This window comes from Mobula birostris, chromosome 10 (genome assembly GCF_030028105.1).
Source record: "Mobula birostris isolate sMobBir1 chromosome 10, sMobBir1.hap1, whole genome shotgun sequence".
Lineage (NCBI taxonomy): Eukaryota > Metazoa > Chordata > Chondrichthyes > Myliobatiformes > Myliobatidae > Mobula > Mobula birostris.
The window spans coordinates 132192536-132209640 of NC_092379.1; the positions used below are offsets into that span (position 1 = coordinate 132192536).

The 17105-nt window shown below is 44.6% G+C and overlaps 1 protein-coding gene across 10 annotated transcripts in view; it reads right to left on the reverse strand.

Moving 5' to 3' along the window:
• LOC140204351 (CD99 antigen-like protein 2) overlaps nucleotides 1-15807 on the reverse strand; it is a 269749-nt gene extending 253942 nt beyond the window's left edge. For all 10 annotated transcript variants that reach the window (XR_011887593.1, XR_011887594.1, XM_072271013.1 and 7 more), the window contains exon 1: nucleotides 15583-15807. Coding sequence is in view for 8 of the 10 variants with exons in the window: in XM_072271013.1 (XP_072127114.1) it covers nucleotides 15583-15643 (61 nt within the window). In the remaining 2 variants the exon portion in view is untranslated. The remainder of the gene's footprint in view (nucleotides 1-15582) is intronic.
• Nucleotides 15808-17105: the final 1298 nt, after the last annotated feature.

Consider the following 17105-nt stretch of genomic DNA (forward strand, 5'->3'; position numbering starts at 1 on the left):
GCTCGGTGTCGGAGAGCTGGTCGGAGGCTTGGAGTTTTCGGACAGACTCTGAGTCGGACTGTGGTGGGATGCTTCCAGGATGCTGCATAGGCAAGTTTGCGGCGCTGGAGGTTCACCCTCTGCGTGAGATGATGGGACCTTCGAGAGACTTTAAGGCTTTTACCATGCCCATGGTCTGTTCTTATCAAATTACGGTATTGCTTTGCACTGTTGTAACTATATGTTATAATTATGTGGTTTTTGTCAGTTTTTCAGTCCGTTTGTCATGTGTTTCTGTGGTATCATTCTGGAAAAACATTGTATAATTTCTTAATGCATTACTAAATGACAATAAAAGAGGACTGCGTGTCCTCATAATCTAATCTAATGACCATACAGTTCCATCTGCCACTTCTTTGCCATTCTCCTAATCTGTCCAAGTCCTTCTGTAGTCTCTCTACTTCCTCAAAACTACCTGTCCCTCCACCTATCTTCTATTGTCTGCAAACTTTGCAACAAAGCCATCAATTCCATCATCTAAATCATTGACATTTAACATAAAAAGAATCGGTCTCAACACAGACCCCTGTGGAACACCACTAGCAGCCAACCAGGGAAGGCTCCCTTTATTCTCACTCTTTGCATATTGCTAATCAGCCACTGCTTTATCCATCTTAGAATCTTTCCTGTAATACCATGGGCTCATAGCTTGTTAAGCAGCCTCATGTGTGGCACCTTATCAAAGGCCTTCTGAAAATCCAAGTACAAAACATCAACCGATTCTCCTTTGTCTATCCTGCTTGTTAATTCTTCAAAAAATTCTAACAGATTTGTCAGACAAGATTTTCCGTTGAGGAAACCATGCTGCCTACAACCTATTTTATCATGTGTCTCCAAATACCCTGAGCCCTCATCCTTAATAATCGATTCCAGCATCATCCCAACCACTAAGGTCAAACTAACTGGCCTATAATTTCCTTTCTTCTGCCTCTCTCCCTTCTTGAAGAGTGGAGTGATGTTTGCAAGTTTCTAGTCTTCCAGAACCATTCCAGAATCTAGTGATTCTTGAAAGATCATTATTAAAGACTCCACAATCTCTTCAGCCACCTCTTTCAGAACCCTGGGATGTATAGGTGACTTATTTGCCTTCAGACCTTTCAGTTTTCCAAGGACCTTCTCTCTAGTAATGGTAACTTGACACACTTCCTGACCCTTGACACTTGGAATTTCCACCATACTGCTAGTGACTTCCACAGTGAAGACTGATGCAAGATACTTATTCATTTCATCCACCATTTCCTTGTCCACCTTTATTACCTCCCCAGCATCATTTTTCAGTGATCCAATATCCACTCCTGCCTCTGTTTTACACTTTATGTCTCTGAAGAAACTTTTGGTATCTACTTTAACATTACTGGCTAGTTTACTTCCATATTCCATCTTTCCTTAATGACTTTTTAGTTGCCTTCTGTTGCCTTTTAAAAGCTTCTTAATCCTCTAACTTCCCATTATTTTTTGCTTAATATATGCCCTCTTTGGTTTTTATGTCGGTTTTGACTTTTTTTAGCCAGTGTTGTATCATCTTGCCTTTAGAATGCTACTTCCTACTTGTAATGTATATAACCTGTGCCTTCCTAATTGCATCTAGAAATTCCAGTCATTGCTGCTCTGCTACCATCTCTGCCAGTGGTCTTTTCCGATCAATTTTGGCCATCTCCTCTTTAATGCCTCTGTAATTCCCTTTACTCCATTGTTATACTGATCCATCTGACTTTAGCTTCCCCTTCTCAAAGCCTGGTGTGAATTCGATCACTTATGGCATGAATTATGATCACTTGGTTGTCAAGCTGAGGAGTGGTTGTGGGGACAAGCTCCCACTACCTAAAAGTGCTCCTCACGGCATGCGCCTCAAATAGCCTCTGACAACCAAGTCCAACTCCTGGCCTTCCCGTGTGGCTTAGCCTCCAAGCCCGGTGGAACTGTTTCTACTGACAGGAGAAGGGGCGAAGGCAGGTCCTGGTGCCTTAAAACCAGTGCTTCGGGTAGATGGAGCTTGTCAACCTGGGAAGGCAGTCCATCTGAGAGGGGGAAAACTCTGATTTCAAACCTCCACGCCTTGCGGCCATGCCCACTCATGGGAAAGGCTTCGGGAGTAAACCCTGAGGACAAATCCGGAGCTGGAGTCCCTAAGGCAGTCCGACATTGCCTTCAACCTCGTTCTGGCAACTCCTGCGATGACAGTGGTGCCAAATTGTATCGGCCCTTGCCCTTCCCTTGGACAACATCAGTGTCCTGGAGAGGGGAGACTTGCTGCATGGGCAACTGCCAGTCTTCCATAAAACCTTGCCCAGGCCTGCGCCCTGGAAACCCTCCAGGTGCAGATCCATGGTCTCGCGAGGCTAACGGATGCCACCACCATGATCACTTCCTCTGAAGAGTACTTTTGCCTTAAGTCCTCTGATCAATTCTGGTTCATTGCACAACACCCAATCCAGAATAGCAGTTCCCGTAGTGGGCTCAACCACGAGCTGCTCCAAAAACCCATCTTGTAGGCACTCGAGGAATTCCCCCTCCTAGAATCCAGCACCAACTTGATTTTCCCAATATACCTGCATTTTGAAATCCCCCATGACTACTGTAACATTGCCTTCAACGCACACAATTTCCCTCGCACATTGTAATTTGTAGACTACATCCTTACTACTGTTTGGAGTATACAACTCCCATCAGGGTCTTTTTACCCTTGCAGTTCCTTCATTCTATCAATAATAATTCAATACCATGAAGACCAGAACTGCACACAACCATCCAGGTGCAATCTCACCAACATCCTACTGGGACTTGAGATTGAAAGAGAATCTTCAATTAGAACTTCAGAACCCTCAGACTACATAACTTAATTCCAAAGTTGATGCTCAAACCTAGATTAGAGATTCTTGAAGTGATGGCAACAAGTTAACATTTGTCAGGAAATTAAAGCTCCTTCCAAATTGCTCAGCAAATGCCACAGGAAGACATTTCCAGTCTATCTGGATGAAACATAAAAGAATATTTTAACCTTGAATCAAACTTCCCTTTGTTTCCTCATTCAGTGCTTGCAATTTGTTTGTCCGGAATGATTAGGTGTCTTTGTAATCAGGATAGTTCTGTTCAGGATTAACTATCGGGGTGGCATGGTAGTGTAGTGGTTCGCACAATGTTTTACAGTGACAGCCACCTGGGTTCAATTCCCGTCGCAGTCTGTACGGAGTTTGTATGTTCTCCCCATGGGTTTCTTTCCACAGTCCAGAGATGGAGTGGTTGGTTAGTTAATTGGTCAATGTAAATTGTGATTGGGCTAGGATTAGATCGGGGTTGCTAGCAGTGTGGTTCTAATCTGTACTGTTCCTCAATAAATAAATGATTACCAGGATATTGCCTGTATTTTGGGATTAAGTTACAAGGACAGGTAGTGTAAACAAGGGCTTCATTCCCTGGAACATAGAAGATTGAGGGGTGAGCAGATACAAGATCACGACAGGGTGAAAGCACCACACACAAAATGCTGGAGCAGTTTCTATGGAGGGGACTAAACAGTCAATGTTTTGGGCTGAAATCTTTCTTTAGGACTGGGGAAGGAAGAAAGTGGGGGGGGGGGAGGGGAAGGAGTACAATCTGGCAGATGATAGGTGAAACCCATCAGGTGGAAGTAGTAGTAAGAAGCTGGGGGGTGATAGGCCGAAGAGATAAAAGGTTACAGATGAAGAAATCTGATTGGAGAGGAGAGTGGACCGTGGGAGAAAGAGGAGGAAGGGCAGCACAGGGAGGTGAGGAGAAGAGAAGGGGTAGAGGGGAACTAGAACAGGGAATGGGAAAAGAGAGAGGGAGTAAGGAGAGAAGCATTCTTTTTTCCACAAGGAGAGAGTGCTAAAACAAGAGGGGCATGGGTTTAAGATCAGAGGCAATAGATTTAAAAGGGACACCAGGAGCAGATTTGCCAAGCAAAAGGTGATGCTTATTTGGAATGAGCTACCAGAAATACTCCATTAGCAACATTTAAAAGCCATCTAGATAAGTACTGTACATGAATAGAAAATGTTTGCAGGTGATGGGACCAGCTCACTGGGCTATAGATTTGGTGTGGGCAAATTGGACCACAGGTTCTTTTTCTATGCTCTATGACACTATAATACACCTTTCACACTTTGGTGGAAAAGCTGTGGGAAGGAACTGAAATTCTACTTGAATCAGCCCAACTTCTCTGAACATGAAAAGTTGAATTAGGGGTTAAGGATAAACTTTAGTCGCTACTTACACTTAGACATATTGTGAATTTGCATTGGTGTGTTGGCCCAACATACACCAAAAAAAACATTCAATTATAAGAATAAAGAATGATATAAAAATGAAGTGAGAGGTTAGAGTACAGATAAGGAATAAAATGTGCATAAATACATAAATATTACTATGCATTTACAATGTAAACAGCTGCTATTATCACTATCTCTACAGATATAGCAGAAGCTCACCTGGTAACTCACAGTACAAACAAGCAGGGTCAATATGGATATACTATAGGGAAGTCAGGTTTGACGACCAGCAGGGAAGTTCAAGGCCAATCACTGGCCTTTGGTCTATTCATAAGAAACAGGAGCAGGAGTCGGCCATCTGGCCTGTTGAGCCTATTCTGCCATTCAATAAGATCATGGCTGATCTGGCCATGGACTCATCTCCACCTATCTGCCTTTTCCCCATAACCCTTAATTTCCCTGCTATGCAAAAATCTATCCAACCTTGTCTTAAATATATTTAATGAGATAGACTGCACTGCTTCATTGGGTAAAGATTTCCACAGATTCACCACTCTCTGGAAAAAGCAGTTCCTCCTCATTTCTGTCATGAATCTACTCCCCTGAATCTTGAGGCAATGTCCCCTAGTTCCAGTCTCACCTACCAGTGGAAACAACTTTCCCGCCTCCATCTTATCCATCCCTTTCATAATTTTATATGTTTCTATAAGATCTTTCATTCTTCTGAATTCCAGCGAGTAGTCCCAGGTGACTCAATCCCTCCTCATAGTCTAACCCCCTCATCTCTGGAATCAACCTGGTGAATCTCCTCTGCACTGCCTCCAAAGCCAGTATATCCTTCAAGTAAGGAGACCAGAACTGCAGCCTCACTAATATCCTGTACATTTGCAGCACAACCTCACTGCCCTTAAATTCAATCCCTCTGGCAACAAAGGCCAACATTCCATTTGCCTTCTTGAAAGCCTGCTGCATCTGCAAACCAACCTTCTGTGATTCATGCACAAGCACTCCCAAGTCCCTCTGCACAGTAGCATGCTGCAAATTTTTACCATTTAAATAATAATCTGCTCTTTCATTTTTCCTTCCAAAGTGGATGACCTCGCATTTACCAACAAGATACTCAGCTGTTAAAAGGCATTTGATAAGAAGCCATATGAAAGTTGGTCCATAACTCGTTACATTATGCTATTGAGGGTAATATATATGAGTCATTGAGCACTACAGCACAGAAACAGGCCCTTTGGTCCATCTAGTCCATAACAAACTGTTATTCTGCCTAATGACATTGACCTGCAGCTGGACCATAGCCCTCCATACACTTCCCGTCCATTTATTTATCCAGACTTCTCAAGTGCTGTAATAGAAACACAGAAACAGAAAACCTACAGCACAATACAGGCCCTTCGGTCCACAGAGCTATGCCGAACATGTCCTTACCTGAGAAATTACCTAGGGATACCTATAGCCCTCTATTTTTCTGAGCTCCATATACCTCTCTAGGAGTCTCTGAAAAGACCCTATTGTATCCGCCTCCATCACTGTTGCTGGCAGCCCATTTCACGCACTCACCACTCTGTAAAAAAAAAACTTATCCACTGACATCTCCTCTGTACCTGCTTCCAAGCACCTTAAAACTGTGCCCTCTCATGCTAGCCATTTCAGCCCTGGGGAAAAGCCTCTGACTATCCACACAATCAATGCCTCCCATCATCTTATTCACCTCTATCAGGTCACCTCTCATTCTCCATCGCTCCAAGGAAAAAAGGCCGAGTTCATTCAACCTAATTTCATAAAACATGCTCCCCGATCCAGGCAATATCCTTGTAAATCTCCTCTGCACCCTTTCTATGGTTTCTACATCCTGCCTTTAGTGAGGCGACCAGAACTGAGCATAGTACTCCAAGTGGGGTCTGACCAGGGTCCTATATAGCTGCAACATTACCTCTCGGCCCCTAAACTCAATCCCACGATTGATGAAGGCCAATGCACCGTGTGCTTTTTTAACCACAGAGTCACCCGTGCAGCAGCTTTCAGTGTCCTATGGACTCAGACCCCAAGATCCCTCTGATCCTCCACACTGCCAAGAGTCTTACCATTAATACTATATTCTGCCATTATGTTTGACCTACCAGAATGAACCACCTCACACTTCTCTGAGTTGAACTCCATCTGCCACTTCTTAGCCCATTTTTGCATCGTATCAATGTCCCACTTGTAACCCCTGACAGCCCTACACACTGTCCATAATGCCTCCAACCTTTGTGTCATCAGCAAATTTACTAATCCATCCCTCCACTTCCTCATCCAGGTCATTTATAAAAATCACAAAGAGAAGGGGTGGCAAGAACAGATCCCTGAGGCACACCACTGGTCACCAACCTCCATGCAGAATATGACCCATCTACAACCACTCTGCCTTCTCTGGGCAAGCCAGTTCTGGCTCCACAAAGCAATTTCCCCTTGGATCCCATGCCTCCTTACTTTCTCAATAAGCCTTGCAGGGGTACCTTGTCAAATGCTTTGCTGAAATCCATATACACTACATCTACGGCTCTACCTTCATCAATGTGGTTAGTCACATCCTCAAAAAAAATCAATCAGGCTCATAATGCATGACCTGCCTTTCACAAAGCTATGCTGACTATTCCTAATCATATTATGCCTCTCCAAATGTTCATAAATCCTGCCTCTCAGGATCTTCTCCATCAACCTACCAACCAGTGAAGACTCACTGGTCTATAACTTCCTGGGCTATCTCTACCCGCTTTCTTGAATAAAGGAACAACGTCTGCAACCCTCCAGAATCTCTCCATTGATGATGCAAAGATCATCGCCAGAGGCTCAGCAATCTCCTCCCTCACCTCCCACAGCAGCCTGGGGTACATCTCGTCCAGTCCCGGTGACTTATCCAACTTGATGCTTTCCAAAAGCTCCAGCACATCCTCTTTCTTAATATCTACATGCTCAAGCTTTTCAGTCCATTGTAAGTCATCCTTACAATCACCAAGATCCTTTTCTGTAGTGAATACTGAAGCAAAGTACTCATTAAGTACTTCCACTATCTCCTCCGTTTCTATACACACTTTTCCACTGTCACACTTGATGGGTCCTATTCTCTCACATCTTACCACAAGATCACAAGACAAAGGAGCAGAAGTAGGCCATTCGGCCCATCAAGTCCACTCCGCAGCTCCCCCATGAGCTAAACTATTCACCCATCTAGTTCCAATTTCCAGCTTTTTCCCCATATCCCTTGATACCCTGACTGATTAGATACCTGTCAATCTCCTCCTTAAGCACCCTCAATGATCAGGCCTCCACAGCTGTATGTGGCAACGAATTCCACAAATCCATGACCCTCTGGCTAAAAAAATTTCTCCTCATCTGTTTTAACTGGGTACCCTCTAATTCTAAGACTATGGCCTCTTGTCCTGGACTCACCCACCAAGGGAAACAACCTTTCCACATCTACTCTGTCCAAACCTTTCAACATTCAAAATGTTTCTATGAGATCCCCTCTTATTCTTCCATACTCTAATGAATACAATCCAAGAGCCGACAAACACTCCTCATATGTTAGCCCCTGCATTCCCTTCTTATCCTCATGCTCTTCACATACTTGTAGAATGCCTTGGGGTTTTCCTTAATCCTGTCTGCCAAGGCCTTCTCACGGCCCCTTCTGGCTCTCCTAATTTCTTTCTTAAGTTCCTTCCTGCTAGCCTTATAATCTTCAAGCTCTATCATTACCTAGCTTTTTGAAGTTTTCGTAAGCTCTTCTTTTCTTCTTGACTAGATTTATTACATACTTTCCCTGTCTCATTGGAACATACTTATGCAGAACTCCACCCAAATATCTCCTGAACATTTGCCACATTTCTTCCGTACATTTCCCTGAGAATATCTGTTTCCAATTTATGCTTTCAAGTTCCTCCTTGATAGCCTCATATTTCTCCTTAATCCAATTAGATGCTTTCCTAACTTGTCTGTTCCTATCCCCCTCCAATGCTATGGTAAAGGAGATAGAATTGTGATCACTATCTCCAAAATGCTCTCCCACTGAGAGATCTGATACCTGACCGGGTTCATTTCCTAATACCAGATTAAGTACAGCCTCTCCTCTTGTAGGCTTACCTACATACTGTGTCAAGAAACCTACCTGAACACACCTAACAAACTCCACCCCATCTAAACCCCTTGCTCTAGGGAGATTCCAATTGATATTTGGGAAATTAAAATCTCCCACCACACCAACCTTTATTATTACACCTTTCCAGAATCTGTCTCCCTATCTGCTCCTCTATGTCCCTATTACTATTGGGTGGTCTATAAAAAAAACCGCAGTAGAGTTATTGACCCCTTTCTGTTCCTAACTTCCACCCACAGACTCCGTAGATAATCCTTCCATGTCTTCCTCCTTTTCTACGGCCGTGATGCTATCTCTGATCAACAGTGCCACACCCCCACCTCTTTTGCCTCCCTCCCTGCCCTTTCTGAAACATCTAAAGCCTGGCACTTGAAGTAACCATTCCTGCCTCTGAGCCATCCATGTCTCTGTAACGGCCACAACATCGTAGCTCCAAGTACTGATCTACACTTCATCCGCTTTGTTCATAATACTCCTTGCATTACAATAGACACATCTCAAACCATCGGTCTGAGTGCATCCCTTCTTGATCACCTGCCTATCCTCCTTTTCGCACTGTCTCCAAGCTTTCTTTATTTGTGAGTCAACCGCCTCTTCCTCCATCTCCTCACTTTGGTTCCCACCCACCAACAATTCTAATTTAAACTCTCGCCAATAGCCTTAGCAAAACTCCCCACCAGGATATTGGTCCCCCTGGTATTCACGTGCGACCCGTCCTTTTTGTACAGGCCACTCCTGCCCCAAAGGAAGTCCCAATGATCCAGAAATCTGAATCTCTGCCCCCTACTCCAATCCCTCAGCCACACATTTATCCTCCATCTCATTCTATTCCTGTACCACTGTCACGTGGCACAGGCAGTAATCTGAGATGACTACCTTTGTGGTCCTGCTTCTCAACTTCCTTCCTACTCCCTGTAGCCTGCTTTCAGGACCTCCTCCCTTTTCCTACCTATGTCGTTGGTACCAATATGTACCACAACCTCTGGCTGTTCTCCCTCCCACTTCAGGATATCTTGGATGCAATCAGAAACATCTCGGACCCTGGCACTTGGGAGGCAAACTACTATTTGTGTTTCTTTCCCTCGTCCACAGAATCGCCTGTCTGACCCCCTAACTATAGAGTCCCCTATCACTGCTGCCATCCTCTTCCTTTCCCTACCCTTCTGAGACACGGGGCCAGACTCTGTGCCAGAGGCACGGCCACTGCCACTTCCTCCAGGTAGGCCATTTCCTCCCCCCTCCCCCCAACAGTACTCAAACAGGAGTACTTATTGTCAAGGGGAACAGCCACAGGGGTGCTCTCTACCCTCTGACTCCTGCCCTTCCCTCTCCTGACTGTTACCCACTTCTGTCTCCCCAGGCCCCGGTGTGACTACCTGCCTGTAGCTCCTCTCCATCACCTCCTCACTCTCTAATGGTTAGATGGAAAGATTGTGCTGGAAAGTAGCAGTAAAATGCAAAATATTTTCAGTTCGGAATCTCTACATAGAATCTCAAGGATTAGAACATCGAAGAGTAGCACAAAATAAGTCCTTCAGCCCATGATGTGCTTAACATAATGCCAAATTCAATTAAATCTCCTCTTCTTGTACATGATCTATATTCCTCCATTCATTGTATGTACCTTACTATGCAAAACTCTTAGGTACATATATATCTAGGGTCCCCAAAACTTTTGCACAGTACTTTATTTGTCAACAAGGAGCAGAGGAAGCTTGTAAATCTGGCGGGAGCAAAGCAAGTTGGAAATGGCGAGGGTGGAACCCCGTGGAAGGGCTGTTTGACAGGTGAGCCGGGGAGGGGGTTGGCACGGGTGCAGATTCAGCCCGGAAACACCAGGCAAGGTCATTTGATTCCAAACAATTGGCTTATTGATCATTACAGAATGTCTCTCAGTTGCTTCCTGCTCCTTCCCCTCGCCCTTCTCCTTTTCCTAACCATGATTCCTTCTCCCTAACCCCTTCCCACTCTCAATTCACAATAGAGACCCATATCAGAATCAGGTTTGTCATCACTCACATGTCATGATTTTTTTGTTGCAGCAGTACAGTGCATAAAATTAATACAGTACTCTGCAAAATCTTGGGTTATATATATATATATATATATACACACACACACACACGCAAGAATCTTGCACAGTACTGTACATCTTAGGCTCCAACATTATCATCTGCAGATGAATTACCATTCACTAAGTTTACAGTTTATTTTAGCATCAGTCTACATCATGAACTGTTCATTGCCATATTGCTTTTGGGGAACTTGCTATGGGCATTATCATTCACATACGTCATGAAATTTGTATTTTTTTGGCAGCACTACAGTGCATACAAAAATTACTACAGTACTGTACAAAAATCTTAGTTATATATATATCTGCCCAAGACTTCTGCACAGTATTGTGCACCCAATAATTAAGAAAGCAAATGATATGTTGGCCTTTAATGCAAAGGGTTTGAAGTCAAAAAGTAGGAAAGCCTGGTTACTAAGTATACAGGAATTTGGTGAGGCCATACTGCATTTAGTCTCTTTATTTGGATACATTTAAAGATTTTCAAAGATTATATTTATTTGCCTCATATACATTTAAATGTACACAGTGACCTATTAACTACACCTGCTCATATTTGCAAATATGTAATCAACCAATCATGTGTCAGCAACTCAATGCATAAAAGCATGCATACATGGTCAAGAGGTTCAGTTATTGTTCAGACCAAATATCAGAATGGGGAAGGAATGTGATCTAAGTGACTTTGACCGTGGAATGATTGTTGGTGCCAGATGGGGTAGTTTGAGTATCTCCAAAACTGTTGATCTCCTGGAATTTTCACACATAACAGTCTCGAGTCTTGAGAAGATCATGCGAAAACAAGTAAAACATCCAGTGGGGGACAGTTCTATGGGTGAAAATGCCTTGTTAATGAGGGAGGTCAGAGAATTGCCAGACTGGTTCAAACAGACAGGAAGGCAACAGTAACTCAAATAACCCGGCATTACAACAGTGGTGTGCAGAAGAGCTTCTCTAAATTGTCAACACGTCGAACCTTGAGGTGGACGGGCTACAGCAGTTGATGACCACAAATATACACTCAGTGGTCACTTCATTAGAATCAGGAGGTACCTAATAAAGTGGCCACTAAGTGTATAGCAAAAATGTGTTGTTTGCATCAAATGAGTGAGGATTGTGCTGGGCAGCCACAAGTGTCCTCATGATTCTGACACCAATATCGCATGCCCAAACTCAGTAACCCTAACCATACATCTTTAGAACATGGGAGGTAACTAGCGCACCTGGCAAAAAGCCCATGCCATCATGTGGAGAACGTGCAAATGCCAATCTTCTAACTGCCAGCATAATGCTCTTATGCTATGCTGCCGTACTTCGATGTGCTGCAGGTTAATGCATGGAATGGAAGGTTTATATGAATATAGTCAGTGAAGTAAATGGAACTTATACTCTTGAAGTTGAAAAGAGTGGTAAGTAATCTGATTAAAATGTACAAGTTTCTGAGATGCTTAGCAGGATGATGCTATGAGAATATTTGTTATGATAAAGGAAATCTCAAACTACTTGGCATGGTATGATAATGGGGAACCCTTTTAGTATTGAACTAAGAAAGAATTTCTTTGATCAGACTTGTGAATTCCCTACCCAGAGAGCTGAAGGCACTGTGCAAGGCTGAGAGAGACACACACTTTGCACTAGAGTAGAATCAACAGTTATGGAAATCAGGAAGGAAGTGTTGAAAGTAATGACCAAAAAGGCAATGACTCAAGGGGATCAGTATGATCTGACTCTGCTTCCCATGTTGGCTTTGTTGTACGCAATAATTTGTCTGGATGGTTATCCAGAGTGTGGCATGGTAGCAAGGCACTTAGAGCCACACTTTGCAGTGTCAGCTGTAAGATTGGGGCTTAATTTTCTGTTGCTGTGTCTCAAAAGATTGTATTCTCTCTCCATGACCACATGGGTTTCCTCCAGGTCCCACAGTTTCCTCCCATATTCCAAAGACATACAGTACTGTGCAAAAGTCTTAGGCTCATATACTTAGCTAGGTACTTAAGACTTTTCACAATACTGTATTTATCAACGTGGAGTGAAGAATGATTTGTAAATCTGGCAGGAGCAAAAGATGTTGGGAATCATAAGGGTGGAGTGCAGCATGATGGGTGTGGACAGGTGCAAAGAAGAAATGCCAGGGGTGGGGTGGGGGTGGTGCAGGTGCCAGGTGCAGGGTGGGGATGGTGCAGGTGCAGATACACCCAGACCGGAGACACCAGGCAAGATCATTTAATTCCATACAATTGGTTTATTGATCATTACAGAATATCTCTATGATGCTTCCTCCCCTCTTCCCCTTTTCCCAACCCCGATTCCCCTCTCCCTCCCACTCTCAGTCTGCAATAGAAACCCAAATCAGAATCAGGTTTATCATCACTCACATTTGTCATGAAATTTGATGAAAGTGACACACTGTATGTTTCGATGTACTTGTGTAAAATTAAGTTAACAGAGTCATAGAACACTACAGAATTGGGACTTGCTGAAATATTAACCTGCCTAGGTCATTGACCAGCATCGGGACCATATCCCCCCATGCCCCTCGTATCCATGTACCAATCCAAATTTCTCTTAAATGATGAAATCGAACCCACACCCACCACTTCTGCTGGTAGCTCATTCCATACTCTAACCATACTCAGAGGGAAGAAGTTCCCCCTCATATTTCCCTAAAACGCTGATGGAACTCAGCAGGCCAGGCAGCATCTATGGAAAAAAGTACAGTCGACGTTTCAGGCTGAAACCCTTCAGCAGGACTGGAGAAAGAAGCTGAGTAGATTTGAAAGGTGGGGGGAGGGGAGAGAGAAATGCCAGGTGATAGGTGAAACTTAGAGGGGGTGGGATGAAGCAAAAAGCTAGGAAGTTGATTGGTTAAAGAGAAAGCAGGCCATGGCAGAAAGAATGAAGTGGTGGGGGCAGGGGGAACACCAGACTGAGGTGATGGGCAGGCAAGGAGGTAACATAAGAGAGACAATGGGATGGGAAATGGTGAAGATGGGACATGGAGGTATTACCGGAAGTTTGAGAAATCGATGTTCATGCCATCAGGTTGGAGGCTACCCAAACAGAATATAAGGTGTTGTTCCTCCAACCCAAGTTTGGCCTTAACCGGACAGCGAAGGAGACCATGGATGGACACATCGGAATGGGAGTGTGAAGTGGAATTAAAATGGGTGGCTATTGGAGATCCTGCTTTTTCTGGCGGACAGAGCATAGGTGCTCGGCGAAGTGGTCTCCCAATCTACGTCGGGTCTCACTGATATACAGGAGACCACACCGGGAGCACTGATCACAGCATATGACCCCAACAGACTCACAGGTGAAGTGTGACCTCAAATGGAAGGACTGTTTGGGTTTAGCCTTCCCAATAGTTAAACATTTTAATTCCCATTCCAACTTGTCGGTCCATGGCCTCCTCGTGCCAAGATGATGCCACCCTCATGGTGGAGAAGCAACACCTTATATTCTGTCTGGGTAGCCTCCAACCCGATGACATGAATATAGATTTCTCTTTGTGGTAAAAAATTCCCTTCTCCTTCCCTCTTTTCTATCCCCCACTCTGGCCCCTTGCCTTGCCTCTTCTTATCTGCCTATCACCTCCCCCTGGGTCCCCTCCTCTTTCCCTTTCTGCTATTGATCCACTCTTCCTCTCCTATCAGATTCCTTCTTCTCCAGCTCTTCATCTTTCCCACCCACCGAGCTTCACCTATCACCTTCCAGCTAGCCTCCTTCCCCTTCCACCCCCCCCATCTTTTTATTCTGGCATCTCCCCCTTCCTTTCCAGTCCTGAAGAAGGTTCTTTGCCTGAAACATCAACTGTTTATTCATTTCCATAGATGCTGCCTCACTTGCTCAGTTCCTCCAGCATTTTGTGTTTTTTTTTGTTTATTCGCTATCTCCACCTTTACTGCAATAACATGGTATGCAGCTAAAATATTCTTCCAAAGACCAACCAGCCAATTGTTGGAGACCTTATTGCAGGGATTCCAAGAACAATTGAACATAGGTTTAGGATGAAGATAAGATGTAACACAGAATGTGAAGGGAAAGTTCTTTTTTAAAAAAAAGTTGAGTGGTTTATATACTTAGAACCAATTGCCAGAGGGGATAGTGAAATCAGATACAATCACTGCATTTAAAAGCAATTTAGACAGGTTCATGAACAGGAGAGATGTAATGCAGGCAAGCAGGATTAATGTAAACAGCAAAATGGTTGGTACAGAGGTGGTGGGCCAAAGGACCAGTTTCTGTATAGTACTACTGGATAACATGACACAGCATTTCATACTAACAAGTGCTGAATAATTCCAGTTATTCTAAGTGGCCACCTCTTGAAAGTTACATTTTGTTCACCCAAGGTGAGAATTAAGAATCATATCAGGCCAATCCCATCATAATTCTAATGTAATTAGGCTCAGATGATACAAGTAACTTGCAAAGGGATATCTTTCAGACTCGGGCTTCACAATTCACAGCTCTAAATCTAAAGGCTGATTAAATTAGTTCTGATTTTCCCATTATGTCAAGAGGCAAAGGTTTTTTTTCCGAACTCATGTTGTAAATATATGGTATTAATTGGGCGAAGTAGAATGCAAGCCAAGGCTCGGGACGTGTTGGTTCCTGCACCGACCGAGGCCAGAGAGAAAGAGAGAGACCGGTGCCAGGTTCATCCTCGCCTCCGCTCCCACTTTCGGTTGCAAGACCGTCTCAATGGCTGCCCGGACGGACCCGCGCTGCAAAGCTGACGTGTAAACAACGCAGCCCTTGAACCGGGACACCGTGGTAACCGACCCCCAAATAACTCAGAGTGGGTCCGAGCCGGGGCTTTATTCCAAGGGTGGGGAAAGGGGCAATGTATTTACAGGCAGCCACAATCATGCGCAGTGCGGCGGTGCGAATCCAGACCCTATTGTTAAATCCCCACCCAAAATAAGACCACTGACATTTCTCTTAACGGCTTTATAATTGAGGATGGATGCCTCTCTTCTAAGCGGCTTGTAAATAGCAAATAAAAATTGCAGAACGCGTCATTATGCAAGTCCGTTATGATGGAACCGGCGGGCGTATCCACCCACAGAGAGAGAAGCAACCCATCTCCTTACCTCGCCCTAGCAACAGGGTGACACCGGCACACAGCAGGAGGACTGTCGGGCCGCTTGCCATGGCGAGGAGGCTATCTGAGGGCGGAGAGCTGTTGTAGGAAGGAGAGGCCGTGGGACTTGCAGCTGGGACGGCGGAGAGGAGAGGGCTGCCGAGGTCAGCTGTTACCGAGTTGGAAGTTTCGGGTTACTGGAGCCGCAAAGCAGGCAGCTGCTCATTCACCGGCCCTCTGACACCGAGTGACGCTCGGCGTCTGCACGTTAGATCATCGGCACAGAGGCTGGTTGCGGAGGAAGCAGGCAGACAGTGGCAGTGCCAGACAAGCTGGCAGAGACACATTGGAGGTGCTAGACAGGTTGGCAGAAACAAAGTGCCAGACAGGCTGGCAAAGACAGACAGGCAAACTGAGACAGCGGCAGACAGGTAGACAGTGTCAACAGACAAGCATATGGAGACAGTTCCAGACAGGGTGGCAAAGACAGACAGTGCCAGACAGGCAGACTAACAGAAACAGACTCATACAGGTCATCATAAAGAGACAGTGTCAGACAGTTTGGCAGTGTTAGACAGACAGGCAGACGTTGGCGGTGCTAGACAGGCGTGCAGTGCCAGGTGGACAGGCAGCCAGGGTGCCAGACATTCAGGAAGACTGTCAGACAAGCAGACAGATGGTGCCAGACGGTCAGGTAGGCAGACAGACTGTCTGGCAAACTGATAGTGTGCAGGCAAGGAAGCTATGGCAGACATTGGCCCTAGAGGACAGATAAACAGTGGAACTGAAGATATCGGGTAGCTAGATCTGCACGGAGGTCATTATCAGAATGTTTACATTCTGTACACAGCGCTTCACAAATCGTTGGACGGTGCTCGCATGTGGCCAAGTTACAATTACGTCAAAGTCCATCTCCAGCAAGAGGGTAACTAACCACCTATAGACACACACACACACACATTGGTATTACGGCCACTAAGTCCCCCACCATTTACTTTAGAGCTCTCATCAGGAATGGAAATGTAACTGCAGTCATCACTTAAGCAGGTCAGAGGCTGGGCATGGTGCAGCAAGTTCAATTTTCAAAGTAAATTTATTATCAAAGTTTGTTTAATCATACTACCCTGAGATTCATTTCTTGTAGGCATTCACAGTAGAATAAAAATACAATAGAATCAATGAAAAACTACACACAACGACGTACAAATAACCAATGTGCAAAAGAAAACGAATCGTGCAAATAAAAACTAAATAAACAAGCAAATTAATCAATCAATCAAGCAATCAATCACACTGAGAACATGAGTTGTAGGGCCTTTAAAAGTGAGCCCGTAGGTTGTGTCATCTGTTGAGGTGAGTGAAGTTATGCACGCTGGTTTAAGAGCCTGATTGTCGAAGGGTAATCACTATTCCTGAACCTGATTGTCGAAGGGTAATAACTTCCTGAACCTGGTGGTGTGGGACCCAAGGCTTCTGTGCAAAACCTCCCCCATCCCCCACCCCCGCCACCAGAGCCTTTCAACAAATTCAAGA